We start from the raw sequence: 22,982 nt of genomic DNA, 5'->3' as shown, positions 1-22,982 counted from the left end.
TAGTACGGGGGTTCTTTCATCCCTAAGAGGTAAGTAACGTCACAAAAAGCTCAGACTCACCAGGGCTTGCAGTTTAGGACAGTGAATGGAAAGCTGGATGAGTGTGCTGTCGGTTATCTGGAGAGAAACACGTGGTGTCAGTGTGGCTTCTACACCAGAACTTAATACCTAATCCTGCTTCTCCCGAATACAAGAATCAAAAGGTGCAAAAGAGAATTAAAAACTCATCTCAAGCACACTTGGGCTGGGAGCCCGAGGGACAAAGGGACAAAGAGGGTCCCCCGAGATTCTTCTCTGTAGAGTCACCTCATCACTGGACATGCAAGCTTATTTCTCCCTTAAGTTTTGTGAAAATGAGTCCTTTTGTTTTTTTAATGTTTGGCAAAAGATGGTGCTATCCTGAACTTGGCTGTAACTCTGATGACTGAGAACAGCCCAAAGTTTATGCATCCCCCTCCCGTGGCCCTCACAGGTTCCCAAGCCCTTACACCTACGCTGGGGCAAGGAGGGTCCAGACAATGGCCAGTTGGCATCTCTGGTTACGCCTGTCAGTGGCTGAGGGGCACCCTGCAGAGCTGTCAGGAGTCCACTCACCAAGATGCATTCTTCGAGATCCATCTTCTCCAGGTCATGACAATTCTGAAAAAGTCCATAAGAGTCCATAAGACACCCCATTCCGAAGGTGACCCAGTGAGCCAGCACATTTGAGCAGGTGCCCTTTGAATCATATTCACTTTGGAAATGGGCATTAGGGCTGCATTTCCTTCTCTCATCCTGGAAAGGCAGTTGTCTGCACCTTCCCAGTGGTTCACAGGTATCAGCACAGAGATTTTAGCCATGGAATGGGCTCTGGGAGGTCGTGGGGGTGGGCGCTCAGCCACGGTGGGGATGGTGGAGGGCTGGGGTAGGAGGAAGAGTGTATCAGCATCCCCAGGAGGTCATGGGTTCTGGGCAGCAGGCCACAGGGGCCCCACAGTGGTTGGCACTGGCAGGGCAGTGTGGAGAGAGGGCAGAGGCAGAGCCCAGCCCAGCTGAGGGATGCTACTGAGAGGCTGAGTCGGGGTCTGTGTGAGGAAGGGCATCTCCCGGCAGGGAGGAGGCTCTTCTCATTGGGGTCCCACCTGACCAAGTGAGAGTGAGGTCCACGCCTGGTACAGGACCTGCCTAGCTTTCCAGCCTGCTGGGGAAAATTCAGAACACCCCCCACAAGGACTCTATTCTACTTGGTGCCTGTCATTTCTGAAGGTAGTTTTTTGCACACTCCAAGACCACTCCAATTCACTTTGACTGAGGGAGGTGAATTAGAGTTTGGTTTGACTTTGTAAAACCTCTGTCTTACCCGAGCTAAAAGTGTAAAGCCTGCATCAGTCAAATGAGAACATCGGGCAGCCTCCAAGATCCTGGGATAAGGAGTGCACAGAAGACAAAGTGGCGACTGGTTAACAACAGAAAAGCGTTCTTTACAATGCTCTGGAGTTTATTCCACTCTGTGACACAAAAAGGAGGCTCAGGAGGAATGTGACCTGCCCAAAGTCCCATCCCAAACTTGGTCAGTAAATCCAGGAATCTTCCCACAATACCAGCACATGGTTGCTGTTTTTAGATATTATTCTAATATGTGTTGACTTCTAAACAATTAAAATGTACTTTCACTCAACAAAATCATCTTGATATACTGCATTTATTGAAATTCCCAGTCACCCTAAAGGAAATTTTAAAAATTCACAGCCAGTGAAAACATCCATGCTTAACAGGGATGGATGCTTAAATAATATTTTTAAGTTAAATTACTCCCTTATAGCAATAATTTTGACCTCCTTTCTGACCAGTTTTGACCACCTATATTCCTACCATGCAGAAACATCAAAATTCTCTAGAATCTTCCCTAATTCAACAGTAAGAAAAATGGGGAAAAGGCAAAATAAGACAATCCTCAGAAGGTATATAACCAAAAAAAAAAGGGGGGGGCGGGGGGTACTTCTTTGGCAGTCCAGTGGTTAGGACTCCACGCTTCCACTGCAGGGGTCGTGGGTTCGATCCTCAGCCAGGGAACTAAGATCCTGCATGCCATATGGTGCAGCCAAAGGAAAAAAAAAAAAGATATCTAACTGGTGTATGAAAAATGGATCAGTTTCACCGATAAGTAAAGAATAACAAAACAAGTATCTTTTTTCTGCCTCTTTTGTAGGGGTTAAGGTTGCTGGTTCTAAAATCAAACTCTACAAGTTCAAATTCTAGTTTTACTTCTTACTTATCATGTGACCCAAGATAAATTATGTGCTTTGCTTTTTTTTTTTTTGCGGTACGCGTGCCTCTCACTGTTGTGGCCTCCCCCGTTGCGGAGCACAGGCTCCGGACCCGCAGGCTCAGCAGCCATGGCTCACGGGCCCAGCCGCTCCGTGGCATGTGGGATCTTCCCGGACCGGGGCACGAACCCGTGTCCCCTGCATCGGCAGGCGGACTCTCAACCACTGCACCACCAGGGAAGCCCCATGTGCTTTTCACTGAGTCTCAGTTTCTCCTCTGCAAAACAAGTGAGAATACAGTACCTACACCTCCTAGCAATGCAGTGAGGACTAAGTGAGACAATGCTTGTGAAAGTGCTAACAAAGAGCCTGGAACATATATGAGTTCAACTGATGTTAAGCATGATTAGTATTTTGGTGCCATTATTAAAGTTTTAATATTCACAATATTACATGGAGAATCAGAAAATCATTATTTGTTAAAACTTTTCTTCTTGCTAGGGAAAAATGATAAATAAGGTGGCTGTGATTTTTCCTCCTTCTGTGCATTTAGCAGCTGGTTTAGAGGAGAACCTGGTGCCATTTGGACATGAGGCTATCTGTCTGCTCACATGTCAAAGTAATATCAGGGCAACGAATAGCCAAAACAATCTTGAGAACGAAAAACGGAGCTGGAGGAATCAGGCTCCCTGACTTCAGACTATACTACAAAGCTATAGTAATCAAGATAGTATGGTACTGGCACAATAACAGAAATATAGATCAATGGAACAGGATAGAAAGCCCAGAGATAAACCCACACACATATGGTCACCTTATTTTTATATAAAGGAGGCAAGAATATACAATGGAGAAAAGATAGCCTCTTCAATAAGTGGTGCTGGGAAAACTGGACAGCTACATGTAAAAGAATGAAATTAGAACACTCCCTAACACCATACACAAAAATAAACTCAAAATGGATTAGAGACCTAAATGTAAGGCCAGACACTATAAAGCTCTTAGAGGAAAACATAGGCAGAACACTCTATGACATAAATCACAGCAAGATCCTTTTTGACCCACCTCCTAGAGAAATGGAAATAAAAACAAAAACAAATGGGGGATTCCCTGGTGGCACAGTGGTTAAGAATCTGCCTGCCAATGCAGGGGACGGGTTCGAGCCCTGGTCCGGGGAGATCCCACATGCCATGGAGCAACTAAGCCTGTGCACCACAACTACTGAGCCTGTGCTCTAGAGCCCGCGAGCCACAACTACTGAAGCCCGTGCACCTAGAGCCTGTGCTCCGCAACAAGAGAAGCCACTGCAATGAGAAGCCCGCGCACTGCAACGAAGAGTAGCCCCTGCTCGCCGCAACTAGAGGAAGCCCGCATGCAGCAACAAAGACCCAATGCAGCCAAAAATTAAAAAAAAAAAAAAAACTAAAAATAGAACTACCATACAACCCAGCAATCCCACTACTGGGCATATACCCTGAGAAAACCATAATTCAAAAAGAGTCACGTACCACCATGTTCACTGCAGCTCTATTTACAATAGCCAAGACATGGAAGCAACCTAAATGTCCATCAACAGATGAATGGATAAAGAAGATGTGGCACATATATACAATGGAATATCACTCAGCCATAAAAAGAAACAAAACTGAGTTATTTGTAGTGAGGTGGACAGACTTAGAGACTGTCATACAGAGTGAAGTAAGTCAGAAAGAAAAACAAATATCGTATGCTAACACATATATATGGAATCTAAAAAAAAGAAAATGGTTCTGAAGAACCTAGGGGCAGGACAGGAATAAAGACACAGACGTAGAGAAAGGACTTGAGGACACAGGGAGGGGGAAGGGTAAGCTGGGACGAAGTGAGAGAGTGGACATATATACACTACCAAATGTAACAGAGATAGCTAGTGGGAAGCAGCCGCATAGCACAGGGAGATTAGCTCAGTGCTTTGTGACCACCTAGAGGTGGGATAGGGAGGGTGGGAGGGAGACGCAAGAGGGAGGAGATATGGGGATTTATGTATATGTATAGCTGACTCACTTTGTTATAAAGCAGAAACAAATACACCATTGTAAAGCAATTATACTCCAATAAAGATGTTAAAAAAAAAAGTAATACCAGGGCGAGGCAAATCAGGTGGGCACATGAGTGAAGTCCATCAGGAAATGAAGGCTCAGATTCCCTGGTGGTGGACAGTGTGGGACTCTCCACACATCCTTAAATGAACTAGATTACAGTGTCCCACACCCCAATACATCTGACAAAAGCCAACAACACAACCACTGCCTCCTCCTCAACCCACTGCCAGGCCTTTCTCCTCCTGCAGGAAGCCCTCCCAGTCAGCCCCAAGCTCTGAGTTGCAAAGCTGAAAGCGTGGTGCACTCACTGAAGTCTTGGGCAGTTCAAGGCTAGGGCTGTGAGGGAGGCATCCGTGAGGTTGCCGCAGCCAGACAGGCAGAGGGCCTGCAGCCGGTGGCAGCCCCTGCAAATCTGCACCACGCCTTCATCCGTAACGCGCTGGGGAGAACAAAAGCAGAAAGGAAAATCAGAAGGCACGGGCAACAGTGAAATGGGAGCCGCAGACAAATGGAGTCTCCTGTTAGTCAACTAGTTTAGGTTGCCAGTTACTAGCATTTTATCCTGATAATTTAATCAAAATAAGGTGAAGTACAGGGAAGACAGATATTTATGTTATTTCTGAACAGCTTTAAAATATTCAAGCATTACTAATGGAGAGTAAAATTTTTAAATTCCATTTTTCTACCCAGAATCGTTCGATTTTTTTTTCAGGAAATATTCATAAACTTGTGTTAAATATCAGATTTAATGAACAGCTCATGAGACTTGCTTAAGTGACATTAATTTTTGGTTGAATTTCTACATATTAATGCTTTAGATATCTACTATATAAATCATACATGTATTTTTATATTGCCTGAAATGTTTTAGAAAATAGCAAAATTAAGTAAATCACTAAATTATTAATAAATGGCTTAGAATTCTATGAATTTAGCCATGAAGATTCAAATTAATCTTTATTTGAATATGCTAATTTATGCAGAAATAAACAGATACATTTATATCATACTTCAAGCCACCTGCCAGTGCTGCCCTACATGCAATTCAAGGTCCTATTTTTGAACAGTGCAGCCCCATAAGGTCAATATTTGCCCAGAAGATAGTTTCTGCTTTACCTCCCACCATTAGGGAACTTAGGTTTATGATTCATTTACTAAGTGCCAAATACAAGGGATTTCTCTTTTCTCAAAATTGACATTCTCCTTGAGAAACCCAGGTGGCCATAGCAAGCACCCTCTTCAATTACCAATATTTACAATGGCAGTGAAGAAAAATCATCCTTCACAGGCTAATAATGCACTGATGAAAATCACACCTTGCTCTTGAATATGCCCTTTATATTTCAAAGCACTTTCATATCTGTTATTTCATTTTATCCACTGAGACACCATGAGAGGTGTCATCACCCCCAGTTTATAAGTAAAGACAAGACACTGAGACCTTACCAGGAACTGTTTAGGTTAGTGACTAGTTCACAGCATTCCTGATGTCTTAAAATAAACCAAGACCCTGATCTATGCTGTTTTTAGGGGAAATGCCCATGGCTTTGTATTGGCCTTTTTGTTTAGATTGCTGTTCTTCCATCCTGTGGGCAACTGGGAGCTCACATAAGGACACAGGATGTGAAATAAGGGTGTGGCAATCCTCCCACCTGCCTGGGCTGCTTCCCAGCAGGGCCCCAGCAGGTTCCTGACGGAGGGAACAGGAACAGGAGGGAGCTCACGTAAAAGGCATGTTACTTACTGAGCAGGACTGTAGGTTGAGGCTCACAAGCTCATGGCAGTAATTCTGAATGTGCTTCAGAGCTTCGTCTTCTAGCTGAGTGAATGGAGAAAACAAAAAAGAGATGGAACCAGGTGAGGGGACAGTAGGGCACAGGTTCCATAATCACGTGCACACACCTAACATTAGATACATGTTAGACAAGCCAGGCCGTGAGGACTCCCGGTACCTGCGTGCAGCCCCTCAGCAGCAGGGCTCTCAGGCCGCGACAACCCCGCACCAGGGCCTCGATGCCATCCTTCGTGATCTGATCACACCATGACAGGTTCAGGTACTCCAGGTGCCGACAGCCCTCACTGGAGAACAGGAAACAAAACCACACATGTGCAGTCCATCCCACGGAGACTTTAGGACCAACTCTGAGCTTAGTAGCCCACAAGCAGTTCAGGGGAGAGAGACCTCTGTAACCCGAGTCGCCCACTTCCTGTTCCAATGGGACCATGAGAAAGGTTTCAGACACACCAAAATGCTCAGAGCTTTGGGTATTGCTCATGACCACTAACAACAGGTTCTCTTACCTGATCCCCTTTAAGGAGCTGTTTGTAATGGACACACAGGAAGTCAGATCCAGATGTTTCAGCTTGGAACAGAATCTGCTAAGGCTGTAACACGTGCTGAAAAAAATCAGATGCACTAAAGGTATTTTCAACCACCTTTCTCTCCCCTCACTCTCTCCACGGCCAACCAGTCACCAAAGTAATTTCCACTACTTACCTGTCAGTGATTTTTGTGCACCCATTGAGGTTTAAATGTTCAATGTTTCTGCAGTTCTGTGCAAAGGTCCTAAAATGAGAAAACATTTTAAAACTCCCTGCAAGTTGCTAGGCAGCCACTAGAGGGCATGTATAACCATTTACATTTAGAACAATGCTCTTCAAAATTTTATTTTATTGTGGAAAGGATACTTAACGTGAGATCTACCCTCTTAACAAGTTTTTAAGTGTATAATATATAATTGTTGACTACAGCTACCAGTGTTCTTCAAACTCTGATGAGCACATGAGACAACTGAGGTTCTTCTCATAGTGCAGAATCTGATGGTAGATCCAGGCAAATTGCTTGGTGGTCTGCATTTCTAAGACGTTCCCGAGCGATACTAGTGCTGCTACTCTGGGGACACCACTTTGGAAAGCAAAGCCCTAGACTGACTACATATCAGTTGAAACTCTTCTTCACTCAGATTTTGGCGGTCATCTGAGAGTAGAGATCTGGCTCCCTGTTCCTTCTCCTCTGTAGAAAAATCAGCTGGCAGCAAGGGGGCTTGAGTCTTGTGCCATGCTGTCACTTGGTTACCCCAGGGCCCTTCTGGAGAAGCCATCTCCGGCCACCGATAGGGTCAGTAATTGATCAGTATCAAGAACCATCATTTACTGATGAGGACACTGAGCCATGAAGGGTGATGTCCTCAATGATTTGTGGGCTGGCAGCAAGGCCAGAAGCAGAAAATTAAACATCCCTTACTCACCACTTATTCCTTAACATATTCAGCAAGGACTGGCTCAGGTCATCTGCATTTTCCTGAAATATGGCTTCTGCAGTATCTTATAGGATTGAATCCTGATGCTTCCATGCATACCCCTACGTCTCCAAAACCTGGCCTCAAACCAGATGTCACTCTTACCTGTTACTTCCGCTCTGCTACGCTACAGGGAAAGGGAACTCAGCTGGAGCCTGGTGGACTCCCTGAGCTGAGGATATACAGCCAAAAGTCTGAGCAAGGCAATCAGAGGTATCAGAGAAGAGTACAAGAATGGAGAAAATGTCAGAGATCTGCAGAGCGTTCCCCTCAGGAATTCAGTAGAGTACTAGTCAGAGTGTGCATGTGAGGAAGTTACCCAAAGCCAGGGAAAGACTCAACAAGCAGCATTAGAGGGGACAGCAGCCAGAGCTCACCCAGGGCCATGAATAGTAAGTACCCATTCCCACCAGACAACAGTGAAAAATGTCATAATTTGTGGGGCACTGGGTAGAGTACTGAGAAGCGTCTTGCTTCAGGAGTGGAGTACAATTATCCCTAGACTAACCACTGCTTTGGTCCAACCCAACAAATTAAAAAAAAAAAAAAAATCTCAAAGGAACTATGTCCAAGTAACTCAACTGCATCTCAGAACAAAACTCAAGTATATTTATAGGAATACAAAAATATTCTGCACCCAAAGTAACATTCACAATGTCTGGCACTGAACAAAAAATTACCACCCATTCAAAGAAGAGGGAAAAATATATCCATAATGAGGAGGAAATTCAATCTATCAAAGCTGACCCAGAAACTAGAAATAGCAGACAAAGGCATTAAAAGTTATCATAACTATGTTCTGTAGAATACAGTTCTATGAAGCTGGAGTGAAGATGTTACATTAAACATCTCATGTTTATTAAACATGTTATGTTTATTAAACACGTTATATAGAGACATGAAAGATATACAAAGATACAAATTAAACTTTTAAATATGAAAACCACAATGGCTGAGATGAAAATTTACTGGGTGGGATTAACAGCAGATGAGACATTGAGGAAGAAAAGATTAGTGAACTTAAAGACACAGCAGGAGAAAGTATCCAAAATGAAATATGGAAAGAAAACAAGAAAAAAAGAACAGAGCATGAAAGAACTGTGGGACAGCTTCAAACAACCTAATGAACGTGCAAGTGGAGTCCCTAAAGAATGGGAGAGTGGGGCGGGGGGAAAAAATCTGAAGAAATAAAGGTCAAAAGTTTTATGACAATTATAAACCTACAAGTCCAAGAAACTCAAAAAATTCCAAGCACAAGAAACATGAAGGAAAATCCACCAAGGCATAGCTTAACCAAATTGGTCAAAACCAGTGACAGAAAAAACATTAAAAGCACCCAGAGAAAAAAGATATGCCTAATACAGAGGAATAAAATAAGGGTGACAGAAGATTTCTCACTGATAACAAAAAAGAAAACAGAGGAGTAGCATCTTTAAAATACTGAAAACAAAAAACTGTCAACACAGAATTCTATATTCAGCAAAAATATTTTTCAAAACTGAAGGGAAAATAAAGATTTTTTCAGGCATAAGTGCTGAAAAAATTCATCAGATATGCAGTGCAAGAAATCTTAAAGAACATTCTCCAAGCAGAAAAAAAAAATGACATAAGATGAAAATTTGTGTATACACAAAGAAATGAAGGATACTGGAAATAGTAACCACTTGAGTATAGAGAGCCAATTTTTTAATTATTTAAATCTCTTTAAAAATAATTGACTGTTGGGCTTCCCTGGTGGCACAGTGGTTGAGGGTGCGCCTACCGATGCAGGGGACACGGGTTCGTGCCCCCGGTCCGGGAAGATCCCACATGCCGCAGAGCGGCTGGGCCCGTGAGCCATGGCTGCTGAGCCTGCGCGTCCGGAGCCTGTGCTCCGCAACGGGAGAGGCCACAACAGTGAGAGGCCCGCGTACCGCAAAAAAAAATAAATAAATAAAAATAATTGACTGTTAAAACAAAAATACTAACAATCTAGTGTGGATTTCATACCATATTTGGAATTTTAAAGTGTATGGCAATAACAGCATGAAGGCTGAGCAAAGGAAAATGGAAGTATGATGTAATATAATTTTAGGATTGACTAAAATCACTTTAAAATCTACACTATAAACTCAAAAATAACCACTAAGATTACAAAATAATGAGTTATAGCTACTAGGCAAAAAAAAAAAAAGATATAAAATGTAATCATAAAAAATACTCAACCTATGGGCTTCCCTGGTGGCGCAGTGGTTGAGAGTCTGCCTGCCAATGCAGGGGACATGGGTTTGAGCCCTGGTCCAGGAAGATCCCACATGCTGTGGAGCAACTAAGCCCACGCAAAACTACTGAGCCTGTGCTCTAGAGCCTGCAAGCCACAACTACTGAGCCCACACACCATAACTACTGAAGTGTGTGCACCTAGAGCCCGTGCTCCACCAGAGAAGCCACCGCAGTGAGAAGCCCACGCACTGCAATGAAGAGTAGCCCCCACTCGCTGCAACTAGAGAAAAGCCTGTGCGCAGCAATGAAGACCCAATGCAGCCAAAAATAATTAATTTAAATATATATATATATATGTTACAAGAAGGAGCTTCCACATTAAGAAACTAGAAAAAAGAAGACCACATGAAACCCAAAATAAAGTAAATAATAGAGACCAGAGAAGAAATCAATGAAGTAGAAAACATAAAAACAATGAAAAAAATCAACGACATCCAAAGCTGGTTCTTTGAGAATATCAATAAAATTAATAAACCCCTAGGTAGACTGACCAGGAAAAAAAGACAAAAATTACCAATATCAGAGAAATTTACTCATCTTTACTCTTTAAAAATTGGTATCAATGTCAGTAAAAAATTCAAAGAATATATATATTGCAATAGGCACTATACAATCATTGTGATTTTTATTAGACGTGGCAACTATTTTCATACAGTAAAAAAACCAAACAAACAAAATTACCCAAATCAAGAATAAAGAGAGGAACTTTCACTACAGATGTTACAGATATTAAAATGATAGTAAGAGGGTATTACTCACAACTTTATGCCAAAAGTTCTAGAACTTAGGTGAAATGGACAAAATCTTTGAAAGGTAAAAACTACACCAAAGCTTACTCAAGAAGGAATAGAAAACCTGGACAGTTCTATATATATTAGAAAAATAGAATTTGCAGTTAAAACCCTTTCACAAAAGAAACATGCAGGCCCAGCTGGCCTCAATGGTGAATTCTACCAAACATTTAAGAAAAACAATACAAATTCTACATAAACTTTTCCAAAAAAAGTGAAGAGGAGAAAACACATTTCAACTCATTCTATGAAGGCCAGTAGTACCTTGATACCTAAACCAGACAAAAATATCACAAGTAAACCACAGAACAATATCCCTCACAAACACAGAGGTAAAAAATTTTAACAAAACTTTAGCAAACAGGATCCAACAACATGTTAAAAATACAGTACATGACAACTCAAGAGGGACTTATCTGAAGGGTGGAAGGTTGGTTTAACATTCAAACATCAACCAATGTAGGAAGAAGGGGATCAAGATAGCAGAGTAGGAGGATGTGGAGCTCATCTCCCCCATGAACACATCAAAAATACGTCTACATGAGGAAAAATTCTCACAGAAAACGAACTAGAAACTGGCACAACTCCTAAACAACCAAAGCTGCAAGAAAAATCTCCATGTAACTGGGTAGGACCAAAAAAATGGCAGGGGGCACAGGGTGGGGGGAGGGCATCAGGTCGGGATCTGTACCCCTGGGAAGGATCTGAAAGGAAGAGAAAGTCCACACCGGTGGACCCTTGCCCTGGGGAGGGAGCAAGTCGACTCACAATCTGGGCATCCCAGGCCTGGGGTCTTGCAAAAGAAGACAAGCCCCCTTGCCTGCTGGGAATCCACTGAGGCACAGAAGGGCTGGAGTAGCCTAGTCTCTACTTGTGAGGAGTGTGCACGTTCTGGCTTGCTAACAATCAGGGCGGAGAGAGCCTTGCACTGGCGGCTGCTGCCTTGCTGCACTTCCCAACCTGAAGGGGAGAACACCTCGGCCCTGCTCACTCCACGCCACAGCCTGGTGTGAGATCTGGGCAAAGATTCAGTCTAGCTATGCAGACACACACCTAGGGTGTGATCCAGGCAGAGCGGCAGATACCACTGTCAACATTCACATAGGGCAGCGGGTCTAGCTGTGGCAGACACTGTATGTGTGCACACTGGGGAGCACTCCAAGAATGTGCAACAGCTAAGTGCTGCATCCCAGGCAGACAGGCCCTGGGCAGCAGTATGCATGCAGCATTTCATTTTCCAGCAAGAGCACTCTGACTCCACCCAAGGGCTCCACCTCTAGCTTAGCCCTAGACCTGGGGCAGACAGGTGCTGTGAGAAGACTACCACAGAGGCAGCCCAGATCTCAGGTGGCAGCACAGCCACCTCAATTCCTGCAGCCACAATGCCCTGGCCCCGAGCCCCAGCCTACTCCACACCATGGCCTTGCGCTAGATCTGGGATAAACACACAGAGAAAGGGATGCAACCTTGGGCTGCTTCAGAGCGGGACTGCCGATGCCTACACAGGTGGTACACAGGTTGTACACAGGTTTGCTGTGACCACACAGGCTCACCTGCTTCAGCAATAAGCTCCTTTGGCGCAGGACATGCCCTCAAGGACAATGGAGCCTGATCAAACCTGACCCTCAGAGCTCCTACTCCAACATCCAGGGAGCAGACCCTGCCCTCGACAGGGTAGTGACAACGATGCAGCAAACAGAAAGCCCCGCCTCACATCCAGCACAAGTTCAATACACTACACCACCAAACACAGCCCCTATCTGTGTTTGTACCCTATCAAGGGTATACCACCCAGCACACTCTGAGGAAAGATGTGGCTGGCATCCATACCAAAACCAGCCCTCACACCAAAGACACTGGACACAAACTGTCTACACACTGATGCTCCCACATAAAAACAGCCCTTCAAAACCACAGTAGATGTTTCTCCTAAATTCACAGAGACAAAGAAAGTTAAGTAAAATGAAAAAGCAGAGGAACTACTACCAATTAAACAGTGACAGAAATCTCCTGAAAGAACAAATAATGTCTACTAGACCCCAAATTCAAAAAGGAGATAACAAAAAAGATAAAGGAATCAAGAAGGATTAGCAATAGAAATATATAGCAAGGTCACTGTAACAAGGAACTAGAAACTATAAAGATGAACCACTCAAAAGTAGACAATTCAATTGTTGAGAAAAACCAATCTAGAAACAATGGAGAGCAGACTAAAAGACACAGAAGAATAAATAAGTGATCTGGAAAACAGAATAACGGAAATCACCCAATAGAAGAGCAGACAGAAAGACAAATGAAAAAAACTGAAAGCAACATACAAGATCTATGGGATAATATAAAGCATGCCAACCTACACATAATAGGGGTTCTGGAAGGAGAAAAGGAAGAGAGGGGGATAGAAAATGTATTTAAAGAAATTATGGGAGATTGGATCAAGATGTTGGAGGAGTAGGACATGGAGCTCACCTTCTCCCACAAATACATCTACATGTGGAACAGTTCTCACAGAACATCTACTGAACGTTGGCAGAAGACCTCAGACTTCCAAAAAGGCAAGAAACTCCCCATGTACCTGGGTAAGGCAAAAGAAAAAAAAAGAGAGAGAAAAAATCGAGACGCGACCTGCACCCCTGGGAGGGAGCTGTGAAAGAGGAAAGGTTTCCACACACTGGGAAGTCCCTTCACTGAGATCAGCTGGGACAGAGGGGGAGCTTCAGAACCTTGGAGAAGAACGCAGCAATTGGTTTGCAGAGGGCAAACTGGAGAGAGACCTGCGCAGAAGGTCAGTGCTGCCCAGCACTCCCTGGCCTGAGACGCTCATCTGCTGGGGCAGGAGAGGCTGGGTGCAGAGGCTCAGGCTTCGGAGGTCAAATCTGGAGGAGAGGACTGGGGCTGGCTGCATGGAGACACCCTGAGGGGGCTAGGGTGTGGTGAGACACAACCAACGGAGTATGGGACGAGGCCTGGGCCCACCAGAGAGGCAGGGCACAACTGTTGGGGAGCACTCAAAGGGCAGGCCACCATAGGAGGTTCTTTCTCCATGAGCTCCCTCAGGCAGCAGGGCACCACCTACACGAGCTCCAGGGGCTGGTGTGAGCCACCGCACTGCCATCTCAGACCCCAGAGGCAGGCGCAGACCGCCGCTGCCACAGAGGGTCCCGTGACCAGGCACCAACTCCTGCCCCCAACTCCCTGGGAACAACCACGACCACCGCTGAGGGTACCGCAACCCAGTGCCAACCACTGCCCTCCCCTCCCTAGGAGCGAATGCAGCCCGCCACCGCTGCCACCAAGGGTCCCGCGACCAAGAGCCAAGCACTGTCCCTGCCTTCCTGGAAGCATGAATGGAACATGCACCTGCACACCCCCTATCAAGGGGATAACAACCAGCACACGTGGAGGAAAGAGACAGCAAGCATCCAAACCAAAAACAGCCCTCACAGCAAAAAAATATTGAACCTACACAAGCTATGCAGGGAGGCTCCTGCATATAAACAGCCCTCCGTGACTACAGTAGATAATTGTTTCTCCTAAACTCACAAAGTAAGAGAAATATAAGCAAAATGAAGGAGAGGAACGATTCCCAGTTAAAAGACCCAGAGAATTCCCCTGAAGGAAAAAACAATGAAACAGACCTCTTCAGTCTAACAGACACTGAGTTCAAAAAGGAACAAATGAAAATACTGAAGGAATCAAGAAAGGCTACCGACAGAAATGCACATTACTGTAAAAAGGAACTAGAAACTATGAGGAGGAGCCAAGAAAAATGAGAAAACTCATTTGCCAAGATGAAAACTGAGCTAAAGGCACTGAATGGCAGAATAAATAATGCAGAGGAAAGAATAAGTGATCTGGAAGATAGAATAATGGAAATTACCCAATCAAAACAGCAGACAGCATAGGCTTCCCTGGTGGTGCAGTGGTTGAGAGTTCGCCTGCCGATGCAGGGGACACGGGTTCGTGCCCTGGTCCGGGAAGATCCTACATGCCGCGGAGCGGCTAGGCCCGTGAGCCATGGCCGCTGGGCCTGCATGTCCGGAGCCTGTGCTCCGCAACGGGAGAGGCCACAACAGTGAGAGGCCCGCGTACCACAAAAAAAAAAGTGAGGGGATGGAAAAAGATATTTCATGCAAACGGAAATAACAAGCAAGAGGGAGTTACAATATTCATATCAGACAAAATAGACTTTAAAGCAAAGGCTATAAAGAAAGATAAGGAAGGACACTCCATGCTGATAAAAGGACCAACACAAGAAGAGGATTTTACACTTGTCAACATATATGCACCTAATATAGGAGCATACAAATACATAAAACAAATACTAACAGACATAAAAGGAGAAACTGACAGGAATTCAATAACAGTAGGAGACTTTAACACCCCACTCACATCAATGGACAGATCTTCTAGACAGAAAATCAATAAGGCAACAGAAGTCCTAAATGATACAACAGAACAGATAGACTTAATTGATATTTTCAGGACATTACATCCAAAAACAAACAAACAAAAAACAGAACACATTCTTTTCAAGTGCATATGGACTGACCACATACTAAGGCACAAAACTAACCTCAACAGATTTAAGAGTATAGAAATTATTTCAAGGGACTTCCCTGGTGGCGCAGTGGTTAAGACTCCACGCTCCCAATGCAGGGGGCCTGGGTTCGATCCCTGGTCCAGGAACTAGATCCCACATGCGTGGCGCAACTAAGAGTTTGTATGCTACAACTAAGGAGCCCATGTGCCGCAGCTAAGGAGCTGGTGAGCCACAACTAAGGAGTCCGCCTGCCACAACCAAGACCCGACACAACCAAATAAATAAATAAATGTATATATTTTTTTTTTAAAAAAAAGACAAGCCTCTCACCCTTAAAAAAAAAAGAAAAAAATTATTTCAAGACTCTTCTCTGACCACAATGGCATGAAACTAGAACTCGACCACAGGTTTCATTGTGACAAGGGGCACAAAACTTGTGGCCTTCCTATGAACAAATAACAAACATGTGTTCCCCTGCACCTCCATGTGGCTGCTGGGCAGGACCAGTGGGACAGGGCTCAAAACTGGAAGAAAAGCTACAGTATTTAGTGGGGGAGTTTGCCACCTAGAACCGTGGTTCATGTATGGGCAGGTCACGAGTGGTCTTATAAACATAAAGGCTTTGAACCTCTCTTTTCAAGGAGAAAGAAAAAAGCACAATAGATTTGAACTATATGCCATTCCAGAAAAGGCAAAACTATGGAGACAATAAAAAGATCAACAGTCGCCAGGAGTTTGGGAGATGAATACACAAAGCGTATAAGTTTTTATGAGCAGTGAAAATACTTTGAATGACATAATGATGGATATATGTCATTATACTTTTTGTCCAAAATAGAATGTGCAACATTATTCACTTCATTAAAGTGAACCCTAAGGTGAACTGTGGACTTTGGTGGGTATGATGTGTCAATGCAGTTCATCCCTGTTTTTTTTTGTTTTTTTTTTTTAAAAAGTACCCCTCTGTTGATAATGGCTACGCATGTGAGGGGACTGGGTATATGGGGAATTTCTGTACCTTCCTGTCAATTTTGTTGTAAACCAAAACTGCGTTAAAAAAAGTCTCAAAAAAAAATTAACACTCAGGGTAGACCTTTTTGGCAAAACATTTCTTTCACTTTTAAGTATACATATTATATATGTATGTGTGTTTGTTGGACTGTGATGTAAAATGTATTTTTTAGATCAGAACAGTTTGCAGGCCACTGTAGTTAAATTATACTGGCAAATAAAGGCACAAATTAACCTCAAAACAACAAAAAAAAAGAAAGAAAAGAAATCAACCACAGGAAAAGAAATGAGAAAAAAATGATTACATGGAGACTAAACAACATGCTACTAAAAAACCAATGGATCAACGAGGAAATCAAAAAGGAAATTAAAATACCTTGAGACAAATGACAATAAAAACACAACCACACAAAATCTGTGGGATGCAGGAAAAGCAGTTATTAGAGGGAAATTCATAGAGATACAGGCCTTCCTCAAAAAACAAGAAAAATCTAAAATAAACAACCTAACCTACCACCTAAAAGAATTAGAAAAAGAAGAACAAACAAAACATAAAGTCATCAGAAAGAAGGAAATAATAAAGATCAGGGAGGAAATAAATAAAATATAGATTAAAAAATCAATAAAACCAAGAGCTGGTTCTTTGAATGGGTAAACAAAATTAACAAACCTCTGGCCAGGCTCACCAAGAAGAAAAGAGAGAGAACCCAAATAAACAAAATAACAAATGAAAAAGAAGAAAGCTCGACTGATACTTCAGAAGTACAAAAAACTCATAAGAGAATACTATGAACAATTATATGCCAACAAATTTGACAACCTAGAAGAAATGGGCAACTTTCTAGAAACATACAGCCCATAAAAATTTAATCAAGAAGAAACAGATAATTTGAACAGACCAATCACTAGGACTGAAATAGAATCTGTAATAAAAAAAAAAACACCTCACTACAAAGGAAAGTCCAGGACCAGATGGCTTCACAGGCAAATTCTACCAAACATACAAAGAAGAATTTATACCGATTCTTCTCAAACTCTTCGAAAAGACTTAAGAGGAGGGAACACTCCCAAAGACCTGTGATGAAGCCACCATCACCCTGATACCAAAACCAGACAAAGTATCACCAAAAAAAGAAAAAAATCCTCAACAAAATATTAGCAAACCAAATTCAACAACACACACAAAAAATCATACACCACAACCAAGTGGGATTCATCCCAAGTTCACAAGGATGGTTCAACATATGCAAATCAATCAATGTAATACACATTAACAACAACAAAAAAAATCAAAAACCACATGATCATCTCAATAGATGAGGAAAAAGCATTTGACAAAATTCAACATCCATTCATGATAAAAACTCTTACCAGGGGCTTCCCTGGTGGTGCAGTCGTTGAGAATCCACCTGCCAGTGAAGGGGACATGGGTTCGATTCCTGGTCCGCCAAGATCCCACATGCCGCAGAGCAACTAAGCCCATGCGCCACAACTACTGAGCCTGTGCTCTAGACCCTGTGAGCCACAACCATTGAGCCCGCGTGCCACAACTACTGAAGCCTGCGTGCCTTGAGCCCGTGCTCCACAACGAGAGAAGTCACCACAATGAGAAGCCCACGCACTGCAACAAAGAATACTCCCCGCTTGCCACAACTAGAGAAAGCCCGCGCACAGCAACAAAGACCCAACACAGCCAAAAATAAATAAATAAATAAATAAATTTTTTAAAAAACAAAACTCTTACCAAAGTGGGTATACCAGGAACATATCTCAACATAATAAAAGCTATTTACGACAAACCCACAGCCAATATAATACTCAACAGTGAAAAGCTGATAGTCTTCCTGCTAAAATCTGGAACCAGGATGCCCACTCTCACCACTTCTATTCAGCATAGTAATGGAAGTCCTAGCCACAGCAATCAGACAAGAAGATGAAACAAAAAGTATCCAAATTCGAAGGGAAGAGATAAAATTGTCACTATATACAGATGACATGATACTATATATAGAAAACCCTAAAGACTCCACACAAAAACTACTAGATCTAATAAATGAATTCAGCAAAGTAGCAGGATACAACATTAGCACTCAGAAATCGGTTGCATTTCTTTACACTAACAATGAAATATCAGAAAGGGAATGTAAAAAAAAAAAAAAAAAAAACCTTTTAAAATCACACCAAAAAAAAAAAATACCTAGGAATAAATTTGACCAAGGAGGTGAAAGACTTATACACTGAGAACTATATAAAACTTATACACTGAGAACTATAAAACATAATAAAGGAAATTAAAGAGGATTCAAAGAAATGGAAGATATCCTATGTTCTTGGACTGGAAGAATAAATATTATTAAAATGGCCATACTACCCAAAGCAATTTACAGATTTAATGCAATCCCTATCAAATTACCAATGACATTTTTCACAGAACTAGACAAATAATCCAAAAATTTATATGGAACCATAAAAGACCCAGAATTGCCAAAGCGATCCTGAGGGGGAAAGAAAAAAAAAGCAGGAGGCATATCTCTTCCAGACTTCAGACTATACTACAAAGCTACGGTAATCAAAACAGCATGGTACTGGTATAAAAACAGACATATGGATCAATGGAACAGAACAGAGAGACCAGAAATAAATCCACACACCTATGGCCAATTAATCTTTGACAAAGGAGGCAAGAATATAAAATGTGAAAAAGCAAGTCTCTTCAGCAAGTGGTGCTGGGAAAGTTAGACAGGTGAACGTAAATCAATGAAGTTAGAACACACCCTCACGCTATGCACAAAAATAAACTCAAAATGCCTTAAAGATTTAAACATAAGACATGACACCATAAAACTTCTGGCCAGGCTCACCAAGAGCATAAGCAAAACATTCTCTGACATAAATGTTTTCTTAGGTCAGTCTTGCAAGGCGATAGAAATAAAAACAAAAATAAACAAATGGGACTGAATCAAACTTACAAGCTTTAGCACAGCAAAAAAAAAAAAAAAGACAACCTACAGAATGGGAGAAAATATTTGCAAATGATGCAATCATCAAGGGCTTAATCTCCAAAATATACAACAGTTCATACACTTAACAACAAAAAAAAACAAACAACCTAATCAAAAAATAGGCAGTAGACCTTAACAGACATTTCTCCAAAGAAGACATACAGATGGCTAGCAGGCACATGAAAAGATGCTCAACATCACAAATTATTAGAGAAATGAAAATCAAAACTACAATGAGGTACCACCTCACACCAGTCAGAATGGCCATCATTAAAAAGTCTACAAATAACAAATGGTGGAGAGGGTGTGGAGAAAGGGAACCCTCTTACACTGTCGGTGGGAATGTAAGTTGGGGCAGCCACTATGGAAAACAGTATAGAGGTTCCTCAGAAAACTAAAAATCAAATTACTATATGATCCAGCAATCCTACTCCTGGGCATACCCACAGAAAACTGTAATTCAAAAAGGCACATGCACCCCTATATTCATAGCAGCATTATTCACAATAGCCAAGACATGGAAACAACCTAAATGTCCATCAACAGATGAATGGCTAAAGAAGACATGGTACATATAGACAATGGACTACTACTCAGCCATAAAAAAGAATGAAATAATGCCATCTGCAGCAACATAGATGTAACTAGAGATTATCATACTAAGTGAAGTAAGTCAGAAAAACAAATACCATATGATATCACTTATATGTGGAATCTAAAATGTGGCACAAATGAACTTATCTATAAAACAGAAACAGACTCACAGACATAGAGATCAGACTTGTGGTTGCCAAGGGGGATGGGGAGAGGGAGAGGGATGGACTGGAAATGTGGGGTTGGTAGATGCAAACTATTACACTTAGAATGGATAAACAACAAGGTCCTACTGTATAGCACAGGGAACTATATCCAATCTCCTGGGATAAACCATAACAGAAAAGAATATTTTAAAAAAAGAAAAGAATATTAAAATATATATATATACACATACATATATATGTATGTATAACTGAGTTACCTTGCTGTACAGCAGAGATTGGCACATTGTAAATCAACTATACTTCAATTAAAAAAAAGAAAGAAACTATGGCTGAAAACTTCCCAAACCTAAAGAAGGAAACAGATATCCAGAAAGCACAGAGGGTCCCAAACAAGATGGACCCAAACAGACCCACACCAATACATACAATTAAAATGGCAAAAGTTAAACAGAGGATTCTAAAGATAGCAAGAGAAAAACAAAAGAGTCATTTACAAAGGAACCCCCATAAGGCTATCAGTTGATTTCTAGCAGAAACATTGCAGGCCAGAAGAGAATGGCATGATATATGCAAAATCCTGAAAGGGAAAAACCTGCAACCTAGGATACTCTACTGACCAAGCTTATCATTTAGAATAGAAGGAGAGATAAAGAATTTCCCAGACAAGCAAAAACTGAAAGAATTCACAATACTAAGCCTACTCTAAAAGAAATATTATAAAGGATCTTCTCTAAATAGAGAAGCAAGAAAGCTAAACAAAAGAGAAAATCACAATAGGAAAGGCAAATATACAAAAAGATTGAAGATCACTTAAATAGATTAGTACATAGATTAAAAAACAATCAAAAAATTTTGTAGACGCAATTATAAATACAATAAATAGTAAAAGAATAAGCATTAAGATGTAAAATAGGACATCGAAATCACAAAATGTGGGGGAGGGGAGTATAAAAATGTAAATCTTGGGAATTCCCTGGCAGTCCAGTTGTTCGGACTCCACACTTCCAAGCCAGGGCGCACAGGTTTGATCCCTAGTCCAGGAACTAAGATCCTGCATGCTGCACGGCGCAGCCAAAAAAATTAAATTAAAATTAAAAAGTAAATCTTTTAGAATGTGTTTGAACTTGTATGACTATTAGTTTAAAGCAAGTAGATATAGTTATGGGTCAGCATACTTGAACTCCAGGGTAAACACAAATCAAAAATATACAGGAGATTCGACAAAAAACAAAAAGAAAGGAACTCAAGCATGCTACAAAAGAAGAACATAAAACCACAAAAGAAATGAACAAAGAAGAACTACAAAAACTGGAAAACAGGAATTAAAATGGCAATAAATACATACCTATTAATAATTACTTTAAATGTCAATGGGCTAAATGCTCCAATCAAAAGACATACAGTGGCAGACTGGATAAAATGTAAGAACCTACAAGACGCTGCCTACAAGAGACTCACTTCAGGGCAAAAGACACACACAGAGTGAAAGTGAGGGGATGGAAAAAGATATTTCATACAAATGGAAATGACAAGAAAGTGGGGGTAGCATACTCATTTCAAACAAAATAGACTTTAAAACAAAGGCCATAAAGAAAGACAAAGAAGGACATTATATAATGATAAAGGGTTCAATACAAGAAGATATTACACTCTTTAACATAAATGTACCCAACACAGGAGCACCTAGATACATAAAATACTAACTGACATAAGGGGAGAAATGGACAATAATACAATAATAGTAGGAGACTTTAACACCCCTGACATCAATGGACAGACCATCCAGACAGAAAATCAGTAAGGAAACAGAGGTCCTAAATAACACAACAGAACAGTAGAACTTAATTGCTATCTACAGGATACTACACACACACGCACCCAAAGGAATACACATTCTTTTCAAGTGTGCATGGAATATTCTCTAGGATAGATTACATACTAGGTCACCAATAAAAGCCTCAACAAATTTAAGAAGACAGAAATTATTTCAAGCATCTTTTCTGACCACAACCAGAAACTAGAATTCAACCACTGAAAGAAAAAATAAATGAACAAATATATGGAGATTAAATGACATGCTACTAAAAAAAGTGGGTCAACAATAAGATAAAGAAATCAGAAAATACCTTGAGACAAAAGAAAATGAAAGCACGACCTACAAAATCTATGTGACACAGCAAAAGCAGTTCTAAGAGGGAAGTTCATAGTGATATAGGCCTTCCTCAAGAAACAAAAAAATCTCATATAAGCAAACTAAACTACCACCTAAAAGAATTTTAAAAAGAACAGACAAAAACCCAAAGTCAGGAGAAGGAAGGAAATAACAAAGATCAGAGAGGAAATAAATACAATACAGATTTTTTAAGAAATAGAAAAGATCAGGGACTTCCCTGGTGGTCCAGTGGTTAAGACTCCACACTCCCAATGCAGGGGGCCTGGGTTTGATCCCTGGATGGGGAACTAGATCCCACATGCATGCCGCAACTAAGAGTCCGCATGCCGCAACTAGGAGTGCGCATGCCACAACTAAGGCCCCGCATGCCACAACTAAGACCCAGCACAGCCAAAATAAATATAAATTTTTTTAAAAAGAGTTCTCATCACAAGGGAAAAAAAATTTTTTCTAAAGAAATAGAAAAGATCAATAAAACCAAGAGCTGGTTTTTTGAGAAGATTTTTTAAAAATCAATAAAACTCTAGCCAGTCACCAAGAAGAAAAAGAGTGGACCCAAATAAAATAAGAAATGAAAGAGGAGAAATAAGAACTGATACCACATAAACAGAAAAAATCATAAGAGAATACTATGAACAGTTAGATGCCAACAAATTCAACAACCTAGAAGAAATGGACAAGTTTCTTAAAATATGCAGCCTGTCAAAACTGAGTCAAGAGACAGATAATTTGAACAGACCAATCACTAGAAATGAAATAGAATCTGTAATTTAAAACAACAACAACAAAAAACCCTCCCTGTAAACTAAAGGCCAT

General features: G+C 41.5%; 1 protein-coding gene and 1 pseudogene across 14 annotated transcripts in view; one reads left to right on the top strand and one right to left on the bottom strand.

The window, feature by feature from the left end:
* Positions 1–22,982, bottom strand: part of FBXL2 (F-box and leucine rich repeat protein 2) — an 86,938-nt gene that overhangs the window by 14,865 nt on the left and 49,091 nt on the right. For 5 of the 14 annotated variants that reach the window (XR_010946909.1, XR_010946910.1, XM_067753627.1 and 2 more), the window contains exons 6-13: positions 6,825–6,893; positions 6,629–6,724; positions 6,280–6,406; positions 6,072–6,146; positions 4,636–4,766; positions 1,340–1,400; positions 595–639; positions 61–117 (exon numbers count right to left, since the gene is read on the bottom strand). Coding sequence is in view for 12 of the 14 variants with exons in the window: in XM_067753627.1 (XP_067609728.1) it covers positions 61–117; positions 595–639; positions 1,340–1,400; positions 4,636–4,766; positions 6,072–6,146; positions 6,280–6,406; positions 6,629–6,724; positions 6,825–6,893 (661 nt within the window). In the remaining 2 variants the exon portion in view is untranslated. Of the gene's footprint in view, positions 1–60; positions 118–494; positions 640–1,339; positions 1,401–4,635; positions 4,767–6,071; positions 6,147–6,279; positions 6,407–6,628; positions 6,744–6,824; positions 6,894–13,145; positions 13,316–22,982 lie in introns of those variants that run through there. The other 9 variants (XM_067753630.1, XM_067753631.1, XM_067753632.1 and 6 more) reach the window with 4 other exon arrangements.
* Positions 15,602–15,687, top strand: LOC137233191 (small nucleolar RNA SNORA11; annotated as a pseudogene).

The sequence above is a fragment of the Pseudorca crassidens genome, chromosome 10 (assembly GCF_039906515.1).
Source record: "Pseudorca crassidens isolate mPseCra1 chromosome 10, mPseCra1.hap1, whole genome shotgun sequence".
Classification (NCBI taxonomy): Eukaryota; Metazoa; Chordata; class Mammalia; order Artiodactyla; family Delphinidae; genus Pseudorca; species Pseudorca crassidens.
The sequence above is the reverse complement of the archived record's forward strand: the minus strand, read 5'-3'. Positions and strand labels throughout refer to the sequence as shown.